Source organism: Balaenoptera ricei, chromosome 2, assembly GCF_028023285.1.
Source record: "Balaenoptera ricei isolate mBalRic1 chromosome 2, mBalRic1.hap2, whole genome shotgun sequence".
NCBI classification, from domain to species: Eukaryota; Metazoa; Chordata; class Mammalia; order Artiodactyla; family Balaenopteridae; genus Balaenoptera; species Balaenoptera ricei.
Genome location: NC_082640.1, coordinates 127,156,382 through 127,168,623, shown reverse-complemented (window position 1 = coordinate 127,168,623; position 12,242 = coordinate 127,156,382). Strand labels below are relative to the sequence as shown.

The following is a 12,242-nucleotide window of genomic DNA, read 5'->3' as shown; positions in this document are numbered from 1 at the left end:
TAGGAAAAACTTACTTATAGTACACAAAAAGCACTAACCTTAAAGAAAAAGGTTACTAAATCAGACTATGTTTCATTTTAAAACTTTGTTTACCAGAAGACAATTATTTAAGGAGTGCAGTGACAATCCGGAGCAGGAAAAAAATTTGCTGCAAATATAACCAACAAAGGGCCCGTATCAAGAATACGTAATAGTTCATACAAATCAATAAGAAAAAAGACCAACAACCCAAAAGTCATGAATGACAAAAAAGAAAATCCAAATGGTTAAGAAAATTTTGAAAATGAATAATCATGTTAGTAATGAAGAAAATGAAAATTCAAACTAAATGAGATAATACTACATACCCACTAGGATGGCTAAAATTTGAAAGTTATAATAGTAGCCAGTACTGGTCTGTAGCCTGCATATATTGCTGGTAGTACAACCAGTTTGTAAAATTAGTTTGGCCCTACAGCTGAACAACTGCATACCCTATGTACCAGATGTTCTACCCCTACTTGTGCATCCAACGGAAATGAGTATATGTGTGTCATGTACAAGAAAGTTGAAGGAAACAGTATTTGTGATCATCAAAAATTAGAAACACTTAACTGTCCATCAACAGTAGAATGGATAAGTAAACTGTAATATATTCATATAACTGAATACTATACAAAAATTAAAAGGAGCAAACTACAGCCACATGCAATAGTACATAATATTCAATGAAATAAGTTAGAATTGAAAGAAAACTACTTTATGATTCTCTTTATATAAAGTTCAAAAAAAAAAAGGCAAAACTAAACCAAGAATGTTTAGGGACACATACTTATGTGTTGAAACTATAAAGAAATACAAGTCAGGACAGTGGTTACCTTCTCAGGAAGGCAAAGGCACAAGGGGGTGCTAGAAATGTTGTTTCTTGACCTGATAATGGTTACACGAGCATTTACATTGTGATAAGTCATTAAGCTGTATGTTTGTACTTTGTATACTTTTTTTGGATGCCTGCTGTATTTTTCTATAAAAATGCTAATATTAAACAAAAACTGTGAGTGAAGAGATGAATAGGTATGGCTACATACACATTTTAAGCCTCTTCAAAACAAAACTTAGATGAAAAGAAAAGCTACAAAATGGAAATTGCATTATGCACAATAAGGTTGGAAGAGCAAAGTTTAATATCCCAGTTACAATAAGATAGCACAGAAATCTATATGAACAGTTCTCTGTACTGAATGAATACAAAGTATATGAAAAGAAATCCAAAGAAACAAAATATAGGTTAATACTTCAAAAATCGATAATGTAACTAGTATTCAGGAAATGCAAATGAAACAATTCTAAATTATCATTTCATGCCATTTAAGTTAAACTACCCACCACTCTTAGGGTATAGGTAAAGATTTTCCTTCACTAGTAGCACTAAAAATCGATTCACTACTTTTAAAGGGCTGTCTGATGTATTTCAAGAAATTTTCTTTCCTGGGAATGTATTTCAAAAAAAAAAAAACATTCAAAAGCCATATCTAAAATAATTCTCACCTTGCTTGAGAATTTTGGGGATCTATATTTAACAAGGCTGTAAAATCCTCTTCAGCTGCAATCCAGTTTTCATTTTCATAGTAGAACATCCCACGTTTAAATAATGCATCTGTTCTTCTGGGATCATAAAAGATACACTACACGGGGGTGTGGAGGGGAGGCACAAAAACATATCACATAATGAAAAAATAAACAAGAAAAGTATGTAATCCTATAGCAAACTAAATGGACTGAAAACCATGTTTTTAATTTCAGATTACATAAAACAAACTAAGATGCCAGAACTTTCAGATTTGCATTTGAAGACCATGCCTTTAGGAAGTCCATTTGTCATCAAATTCTAGAAAGGGGAGGTTTTATTAAAAAAAAAAAAAAACAACCAGCAAATACAAGAAGCCAAGGTTTCTGCCCACTAAAATTTTTATTAATAAAACCTCATAAGTAATTGTTCAGCTAGAGTAGGGTTATATTGGATCTATCATAGCATTTTATTCCAATTAAAGATGATATATATTAGATCACATCAAGGCTGATTCAATGAAATTAAATATGGATTAATTTAGTCCCTAAAATGGTGAAAAGAAATGAATTGGTATTGGCATGGTTCATTCATTTCACATTGACATACAAGGCAATAGAGTAACGAGACTAAATCATTGTAAACTCAGCTGTAAAGTTTCTTGCCTATTGATAGTGGGGAGAAAAATGAAGCACAAAGATTATGAAGTATTTTTAAAACAGGGGAAAAAAAACTCTAAAGATTTTGAAGTTTGTTTGACCTCAAGTTGCTGCATTAGTCGATCTTTAAACTATTGGTGCTAGATAAAGGAAATGATCAGAAAAGATATTTTTAATAATTTTAATATCTTCAAAAGAGATTTGTGGTCACTTCTAGACAAGAAGTTACCAAAACTTATAATATTCTCTTGAAGCAAAAGAAAGTCAAGTATGTGGCTAACCATCATAGATTAAGAAACAGCGCAGTTGGGAACATGAAAAGCTAAATTATTTAAATAACATCTAAGTTCTCAATTGTACTAAGAACTAAGAATTTAAAGTCAGGAGTTCATGGTTACAATTCTGCCGCAATCAGTGGAATATCTGCCTGACTCTAGCCTCAAAATACAGTTCAGCTAAAATTCACTTCCTCAAGGGAATTCTCTGATATCCCCCAACCAAACATAAATTGCCTCCCATCATCTTTATTTCCATCATAGCATTCATCACAATTTGTAATTACATATTAGTGTATATATTTATTTCTTTAATATCTGTCCTTTAAACTATAGGCTCCATGTAAGCATGAAACATGTCTGTTTTATTCATCAAGATTTATCCACTACATTACACTACACAGTGCCTTAGTCAATAAATATTTGTGAGTAAATGAATGAATTAATTAATTAATGAGCCAGTGAGCACAGCTTTCTTTTAAAGCAGATAGGTTTGCTGCAGAAGAGAATCAGCTACGTCTCAAGAGTTAAGAAGCAGAAAATGATTTTCTCCATTGTTTCAAAGAAAGAAGCAATCTTCAAAGGTTTCTTTATTCACTGCTTCATAGTCCAAGAGAAGAGAGCTGGAAAAGTCAAGTCCCCCTCAAAGTTGCCTCTTGCCTCAATGCTCCCACACCTGACTCTGATGTAAATCCATCCATTCAAAAAAATCATTGACATACTGTTAATATCAATCCCAGTAACGAATGTTCTAGGGCCTAATCTAAAATAAACTAATTTTGATTGTATAACATATGAAAGAATTTCAACAATTTGCTGTAATATTAGGATGAGCATATCATGCTCTAAAATACATAAATGGCAGAATTATATGTGATACAGCTTACTTTAGAAAAGTCATCAATGGCCAGTACTTTGTTTTCTATTTCGTACATCTCACCCCTCCTGAAATACATATCAGCATCCATGGGCTTGCACTTAATTGCTTGAGTATAATTTAGAATTGCCAAAGTACTGTCTTCTTTTCCTCTGAAAATTTCTGCCCTTGAAAAATATGCCTCTAGAGAAAATTGAAAAAGGTAAAATTTAGTGTTACAGTCCTAAATTTTTAAAGATGAATCCTTCACCCTCCAAAAATGTAGTCTTAGAATAATGTATCTCTATTATACTTTCTTTGCCATTTAACTTAAGATTTGTTTTTTATTTCAACAATGCAAAATTTGTTCTCAAAGCCTGGATAAATACTTATGGTTAAAAGTGTTTTCAATTTCAATATGAAATAACAAAAATTAACTTTTCTTTTTTGTATATCTGAAATGTTTCATAATCCTTTAACGTTCATAGTAAAAAGTTATATTTTGATGGTACAAAATCTTATGGACTTTTAGCAGAGATCAGCATAGATTTAAAAAAACATTTATTAAGCTCATGTTATATTCTAGGGGTATGTTGTGGGTGCTGGAGATACAAAGATGAATATGACATTTTCTCATTCCCCAAAAGTTCCACATCTAGTCATTCAAGTTGGTTAGAGAATGGTACGTAAACACAAATGTAAATGTGAAGTCTTAAGAACACTATAACTCTAATTCAGACTAAATTTGTAAATCATTTCTATAACTAAAAATTGTAAGTTCATATTCCTCTTACAGGATGAGCAGTAAGGAACCAATTTATTGTAATGTATACCAAGGACATTAACATTTCAAACCATGATAAGTATTTTTAAAATAATAGGATCACAAACAGTCCTAAATATACAATATCAAGAGTAAATTTAACTTAGGAAGTCACAACCATTTGTGAAGATGTATATGTCTTGAATTATGTATCTTTATACCGCTAAATGACCAAAGCTTAGGTAAAGATCTAAGTAATATAACTGCACAGACAACCCACCTGCATTATTTTTATTATATTTATTTATATAATTCAAGTCATCCAAAGCTTCATTAATTCTGCCTTGGAAAAGATAAATGAAATGTCGGTGCCAATAGGCATTGAGAAACAATGGCTCCAAGAGTATAGCCTAGAAAATAAATGTATAAATTCAATTTAAATTGATTTAAGGGAAGATATCCCATCAAATAAATTTTCAAACATTATTGATCCCAATGGCTTTGTATGTGTATAGTATAAAATGATGCCTCCCAATCTGACAGACAAAATCAAGTGTTTTTAATGTTAATTATTTGAAAATGCCAATAATCATAATTTCACAATCCCATATGTATAATACAAATATTCATTGTTCAAAATTCTAGTAAAAGTTAATATATAGTTATAAGCAAGGATAAATTGTTAATATTATTATTTTGATTAAATAAAAACTTACTTCCTGTAGATCATTCATGGCACTCTGGAACTTTCCCAGTTTCCTATAAAGAGCTCCACGCCTACAATATAAAAATGCAGGATATTTCTTCTTACTATTTATTTCTTCAGTCAAGATCTCCACTTCGGATTCATAATGTCTAATGACCGCTGGAGGAAGACCAGACTCCAAAGAATCACTCAATTCTATTTTCGGTGTTTTTTTCACTCTTTTAGACAAGTCTTCATGAACAGATATTTTAACAACTGTCTCTCTTGGGGTTGTCTTCTTTTTTTTAGGCTTAGAGAACAAGTCAAGAGCCCATGTTTGAGGACCACTATTTTCTGGAATTCTTCCTTTACTTTGGGCAAATTTGTCAAAATTTAAACACAAAGGTAGACTGGGACATCGTAATAGACGTTCATATAGTGGAACTTTGAGCAAAAATTTCTTCTGTCCAGGAAGGATTCCATGAGACTCTGATCTAGTGTTCAAAAGAGTGATTTTTAAATTACAGAAATATAATTTTTATAATGAATAAATCAACTCAGCCACAGACAAAATTACTATTTCTCTGTTATCAAAATAAAATTACATGGTACTTTTATGCAAACCAAGTCCTCCTGTTCATTCATTGAGATCATATGAAGAATCTCTGTGAGTTTATGAAAGCAGAAGACTGTTATTAAAGATGCAGCCTTTGTAGAGAACTGAAATAAAGGGTCAGTGCTCCCTTCAGGCTTAATTTACACCCCTACCACCAACCAGAGGAAATACAATGGAGAAATGAGGAGTTAAAACTTGATGTGAGAAAGGAAATGACATCTAAATGGTTCACAAGGACATGAACTTGAGGAAGAAGGAAAGATTTGACTCCACAACAGGTTAACAAAAAAAATCCCAGACTCCATCCCAAACTTAGTAGGCTATCAAATTAGATGACATGTAGTAAGCTTTCAAATGGTATGTTTCTAGGATTATCCTCCTCAAACTCTCCATTTCCCACACAGTTTTCATTCAGTAGAATTTATGCATGCCAGTGCTGTACTAGCCACACAAGATAGAATAAACACATTCTATCAGAAGAAAAAAAAAAAATCACACCCCATCATTCCATTAATATTTACTGAGTGTGTACTATGAGAAAGACCCGTGCTAAAAGTAGGAGAATAAAAGTGAGAAAAATCAGTACCCTTCCCTTTCCTTACTCTGTGACACTCCCCACTCCTCTCCACACTCTAGTGCAAGCCACCATCATCTCTTCTGTCTAGAGTACAATAACTTCTTAGTTCCCTACTTCTCCTCTTGGTCTCATCCATTCTCCACATGGCAGCTAGCATGATTTTTTTTAAACAAATGTAAATCAGATCATGTCACTCCCTCCAAGAGTTTTCTCTAGTACCTAGAATACAAATCAAACTTTTCACCACAGTCTACAAGACTCTACATGATAAGACCCCAGCAAGTATCTCTAATAACACTACTTTCTCGCCTCCCACTGTTCCAGGCACAGAGCAAGCCTCAAGGGTACTGCATTTTCCAGTCCTTCTGAGTGGCTGACTCCTTCCCAATTACTATTTCTGGTCAAATGTCACCTTAGAAGGACCATCTGTGCCAAATAGGTTTCGTTTCCACCTGCACATTTATCTCTATCCTTCTCTACCTTGCTCTTTGCCCTGGAGTACTAGTCTGTACAGACTACAGACATAGGATCCCTTGCTGTCTTCTAATCAAATATGTCCAATTAGGAGCCCTGAAAAGGTAAAGAGTGAAGTCAAAGTATTTATTCCTCTGGTCCCCTCCTGAAGGGTTGCCTCACACTGGCCATGATCTTTGACCAAAGTTCACTACTTATTTCAAGGAAATCCTTTCCATACAATTTCTTTCTTCCAGGTTCTAGTAATCACTCCCTCTTTTTGTCCTCTCATACTTAGGGGTAGAGATTGGCTCTATTATTTCTAGTCCCAGGATACTACTCTATCATTTGTGGTTTCCCTATGCCCTGACATCTTTGTAAATTGCCCTTGTTATACCTTCCTAGAATTATTCTAAATTGAGAGTGCTGTTTACTCGTGGGATCCTGACTGATAAATTAATTGGTACCAGAGATGGGCCCAGGAAATACACACACAAAAGGATCCTTCAATGAGTGAATTATAAAATTAAGGCCCAAACCACAATACATTTCTTATTTCTAATGTAACTATAACAATTGTTGATTAAACAAGACCTTTTAAGAGTTTTTGGAGGCTTGGATAACTCATCATACACAAGTGTAAGTTTACTGAGTCTCAATCCTTTCTTCAGTTTCATCTTCTTTTTCTTGGGATAAACAACGTAAGTAATGCCAGCTTGTCTAGATGTTTCAATGAGAGGGAGAGACAGGTCTCTCGAACTGTATCTGCCCTGCATGTTGTCTAAGATAGTATCTATATTTTCTTTCACAGAGACAGGTTCCTCAGTTTCATTTTGCTCAGCCATCCAATGCTCCAACTCCTTTGTTTTTTGAAACATCACCTCTTTCATATTGCATTGCATGTCATCCTTAATCTCTAATGGAGTTATGGTCTCCTCCTTCTTCAACTCAACTGCAGATTTTACTCTCTTATTTATAAGGAGATAAAGAAACAGAAAAAATATAAAATCAATTTAGTTGCTGTACATTTAAAATTAATTCAGTTACAATTGCTATTAATGTAATTTGGTCACTATTGAAAAAATTTAAATCTATTCTTGATGTTTTTCAAAAGTGAGCATATAAGTTAACAGTGGGTTAGTTAAAGCAAAGTGCAATAATTTGGTCACATGACATTGCAATAGCTACATAAAAGTAACACCATAAAGTAGATATGAATTAATTGTGATTTTATATATTCTTAATTAGAAATGAATGCTCTTTACATATCCAAATAAAGTATTTGCTCTACTTTTAGTTTAATGCAAAAAAAAGTGGTAGAATGGGCAAAAATTATTAAAATGCCTTACCTTATAAAATCAATTTGCGGGACTTCCCTGGTGGCACAGTGGTTAAGAATCCGCCTGCCAATGCAGGGGACATGGGTTCAATCCCTGGTCCGGGAAGATCCCACATGCCATGGAGCAACTAAGCCCGTGTGCCACAATTACTGAGCCTGTGCTCTAGAGCCCGCGAGCCACAACTACTGAGCCCATGTGCCACAACTACTGAAGCCCGTGTGCCTACAGCCTGTGCTCCACAACAAGAGAAGCCACCGCAATAAGAAGCCCGTGTACCACAACGAAGAGTAGCCCCCACTCACTGCAACTAGAGAAAGCCCGTGCACAGCATTGAAGACCCAACGCAGCCAAAAGTAAATAAATAAATAAATAATTTGTAAGTCTATTTTCAAAAGCACCCTAACAATATTGAATTTCTATACATAGTATTCAATTATTTTCAATTCAATATTTACAGGCTTAAATAACAGAATTTCAGCCTCATATTCATTTTATCTAATCATTAGAGAACCAACTTAATTTTTAATAATAATATTAATATAATACATTAATAATTTACAATAATTATGCATTAGTAACTTGAAACTCTAACAACACTCATTATTAATAAAAGAGAGATCAGTTCCAATCCTTTGATACAGCATTTCTTGCCTTTTGAGCTATTGTCACTAAATTAACTGCATTTAATTTTCCTAGTAAATAATAATTTGTTACAGAAATATTTTTCTTTATAGTGAATATAGGCCCAAATTCCAAATATAACAATTCCATACAAGCTGGTTATATACTTTAAGATGTACTAAAGTGCAATAGGGATATTGACCCTCTCTGTGACTTACTATATATACTTCCCCCATCTCAAGAAATTGTATTCAACTCAATGTGTAATTAGAATCGAGAATAGAGAAATACAGACTATAGAATAGATGTATGTGTATGTATATGTATATATCAAGAAAAGTAAACACATATGTATGTACCAAGAAAAAGTAGAACATGCCTGAAAAAAAGTAGAATGTAAGATTTTCATATTACCCGCTTGCTGACTAGCTATGAATTATGCAGCTCTGTAGAACACTTGAGAAGGAATTACTGACAGAATCTATAACTATAAAGCAGAACTACCAGGTAGGTTTGGGTTTTTTGTTTGTTTTCCAGCTTTACTGAGATATTATTGACATATAACATATATAAGCTTAAGGTATGCTGTGTAATGATATGATAAACATATATACTGTGAAATGATTACCACGATAAGGTTAGTTAACACCTCAATCCCCTCATATAATTGTTTTTGTGTGGTGATAACATTTAAGATATACTCTTTTAACAACTTTCAAGTATATAATATAGTATTGTTAATTATAGTCACCATGCTGTACATTAGAGCCCCAGAATTTATCTTATAAATGAAGGTTTATACCCATTGACAAACATCTCCCCATTCCTCTTCTCCTGCCCCAGCCCTTGCAACCACAATTCTACTCTATGTTTCTGTAAGTTCTGCTTTTTAGATTCCACATATAAGTAAGAACAGTATTTATCATTATACTTTTTATTATGTAAGTTTCAGGTGTACAACACTCTCATTCAACATCTGTATATACTACAAACTGACCACCCCCAAAGTCTACCGTCCATCACCATAAAGCTGACCCCCTTCACCCCTTTTCCTCACCCCTCAAGCCCCCTTCTCCTCTGGTAACCAACAATCTGTTCTCTGTATCTATGAGTTTCTTTTGGTTTTGATTTGTTTGTTTATTTATTTTGGTTTTGTTTCATTTTAAATTCCACACACGAGTGAAATCATATGACATTTGTCTTTTTCCTTCTGACTTATTTCACCTAGAATAATACCCTCAAAGTCCATCCACGTTGTCACAAGTGACAAGATTTCATTCTTTTTATGGATGAGTAGTAGTCCATTGTGTGTGTGCATGTATATGTATAACACACACACACACACACATATATATGTGTATATATACACATATATATATAATCACTATATATATATATATATGTATATATATACACCACATCTTCTTTATTCATTCATCCATGGATGCACACTTAGGTTGTTTCCATATTTCAGCAATTGTAAATAATGCTGCAATGAACATAGGAGTGCATATATCTTTTCCAATTAGTGTTTTCATATTCTTTGGGTAAACACCCAGAAGTGGAATACCCAGATCACATGATAATTCTATTCTTAATTTTTTGAGGAACCTCCATACTGTTTTCCATAGTGGCTGCACAAATTTACAATCTCACTAACAGTGTAAGAGGGTTCCCTTTTCTCCACATCCTCTCCAATACTTGTTACTTCTTGCCTTCTGGATAATAGCCATTCTAACAGGTGTGAGGTAATAGCTCACTGGTTTTGATTTGCATTTCCCTAGTAATTAGTGATGTTGAACATCTTTTCATGTGCCTGTTGGGCTACCTGTATATCTTCTTTGGAAAAATGTCTATTAAGATCCTCTGCCCATTTTTAATCATGTTGTTTTTGTGTTGTTGAGTTGTATGAATTCTTTATATATTTTGGATATTAACCCCTTATCAGATATATAATTTTCTCCCATTCAACAGGTTACCTTTTTGTTTTGATCATGGTGTCCTTCACTGTGCAGAAGCTTTATAGTTTCAGTAGTTCCATTTGTTTATATTTGCTTCTGTTTCCCTTGCCTTCAGAATCAGAGCCATAAAAACATTGCTAAGACAAATGTCAATGATATTACCATCCATGCCCTCTCCTAGAGTTTATGGTTTCAGGTTTTACATTCAAGTCTTTAACCCATTTTTAGTTTTCTGTGTATGGTATAAGACAGTGGTCTAGTTTCCTTCTTTTGCATGTGGTTGTCCAGTTTTCCAAATACCACTTAATTGAAGAGACTGTCCTTACTTCATTGTGTGTTCTTGACTCCTCTGTTGTAAATTAATTGGCCATATATGTGTAGATTTATTTCTGGGCTCTCAATTCTGTTCCATTGATCTGTGTGTCTGTGCCTATACTATATGATTACTATAATTTTGTAGTATAGGTTGAAATCAGGGAGTGTGATACCTCCAGTTTTGTTCTTCTTTCTCAAGATTATTTTGCCTATTCAGGATCTTTTGTGGTTCTATACAAAATTTTGGAATTATCTGCTCTAGTTCTGTGCAAAATGTCATTGGAATTTCGATAATGATTACACTGAATCTGTACATTGCTTTGGGTAGTATGGACGTTTGAACAATATTAATTCTTCCATTCCATGAGCACAGAATATCTTTCCATTTACTTGTGTCTTCATCAGTTTTTTTCATCAGTGTCTTATAGTTTTCAGTGTACAAGTCTTTCATTTCCTGGGTCAAATTTATTCCTAGCTATTTTAATTCTTTTTGATGCAATTGTAAATGGGGTTGTTTTCTTAATTTCTCTCTCTGATACTTCATTATTAGTTCATAGAAACACCACAGATTTCTGTATATTGATTTTGTATCCTGTGACTACTGATTTCAGTTATTAGTTCTAATAGTTTTTTGGTGGTATCTTTAGAGTTTTCTATATATAAAATATCATATCATCTGCAAATAATGACAGATTTTCTTCTTCCTTTCCAACATGGATGTCTTTTGTTTCTTTTTCTTGCCTAATTGCTGTGGCTAAGACTTCCGTATTACGTTGAACAGAAGTAACAAGATTGAGCATCCTTGTCTTCTTTCTGATCTTAGGCAAAAAGCTTTCAGCTTTTCACCACTGAGTATGATGTTAGTTTTGGGTTTGTCATATGACTTTTTTATATTGAGGTATGTTCCCTCTATACCTGCTTTGTTGAGAGTTTTTTTCATAAATGGATGTTGAATTCTGTCAAATGCTTTTTCTGCATCTATTGAGATGATCATATGATTTTTAGCCTTTATTTTATTAATGAGATGCATCATGTTGATTGATTTGTGGGTGTTGAACCATCCTTGCATTCCTAGGATAAAACCCATTTGATCGTGGTGTATGATCCTTTTAATGTACTGTTGAATTCAGTTTGCTAATATTTTGTTGAGGATATGTGTGTCTATGTTCAAAAAACAATTGGTCTGTAATTTCTTTCTTTCTTTCTTTTTTTGTGGTGCCCTTGTCTGGTTTTGGTATCAGGGGAATGCTGGCCTTATACAATGTGTTTGGAAGGTTTCCCTCCTCTTCTCAATTTTTTTGTAAGAGTTTGAGAAGGATAGGTATTAAATCTTCTTTGAATGTTTGGAAAAATTCACCAGTGAGGGAGGTTTTTGATTACCAATTCAATCTCTTTATTAGTAATCAGTCTATTCAGGTTTTCTATTTCTTCATGATTCAGCCTTGGTAGATTGTATGTTTCTAGAAATTTGTCTCTCTTCTGGGTTGTACACTTTGTTGGCATATAATTGTTCATAGTATTCTCTTATGATCCTTTGCATTTCTGTGGTATCAGTTGTAACTTCTCTTTCATTTC

At 33.4% G+C, this 12,242-nt stretch overlaps 1 protein-coding gene across 1 annotated transcript in view; it reads right to left on the bottom strand.

Moving 5' to 3' along the window:
- Window positions 1-12,242, bottom strand: part of TTC6 (tetratricopeptide repeat domain 6) — a 219,694-nt gene that overhangs the window by 56,193 nt on the left and 151,259 nt on the right. The window contains exons 10-14 of the mRNA XM_059915675.1: window positions 7,025-7,398; window positions 4,816-5,278; window positions 4,380-4,509; window positions 3,368-3,540; window positions 1,528-1,664 (exon numbers count right to left, since the gene is read on the bottom strand). Coding sequence (XP_059771658.1) covers window positions 1,528-1,664; window positions 3,368-3,540; window positions 4,380-4,509; window positions 4,816-5,278; window positions 7,025-7,398 — 1,277 coding nt within the window. The remainder of the gene's footprint in view (window positions 1-1,527; window positions 1,665-3,367; window positions 3,541-4,379; window positions 4,510-4,815; window positions 5,279-7,024; window positions 7,399-12,242) is intronic.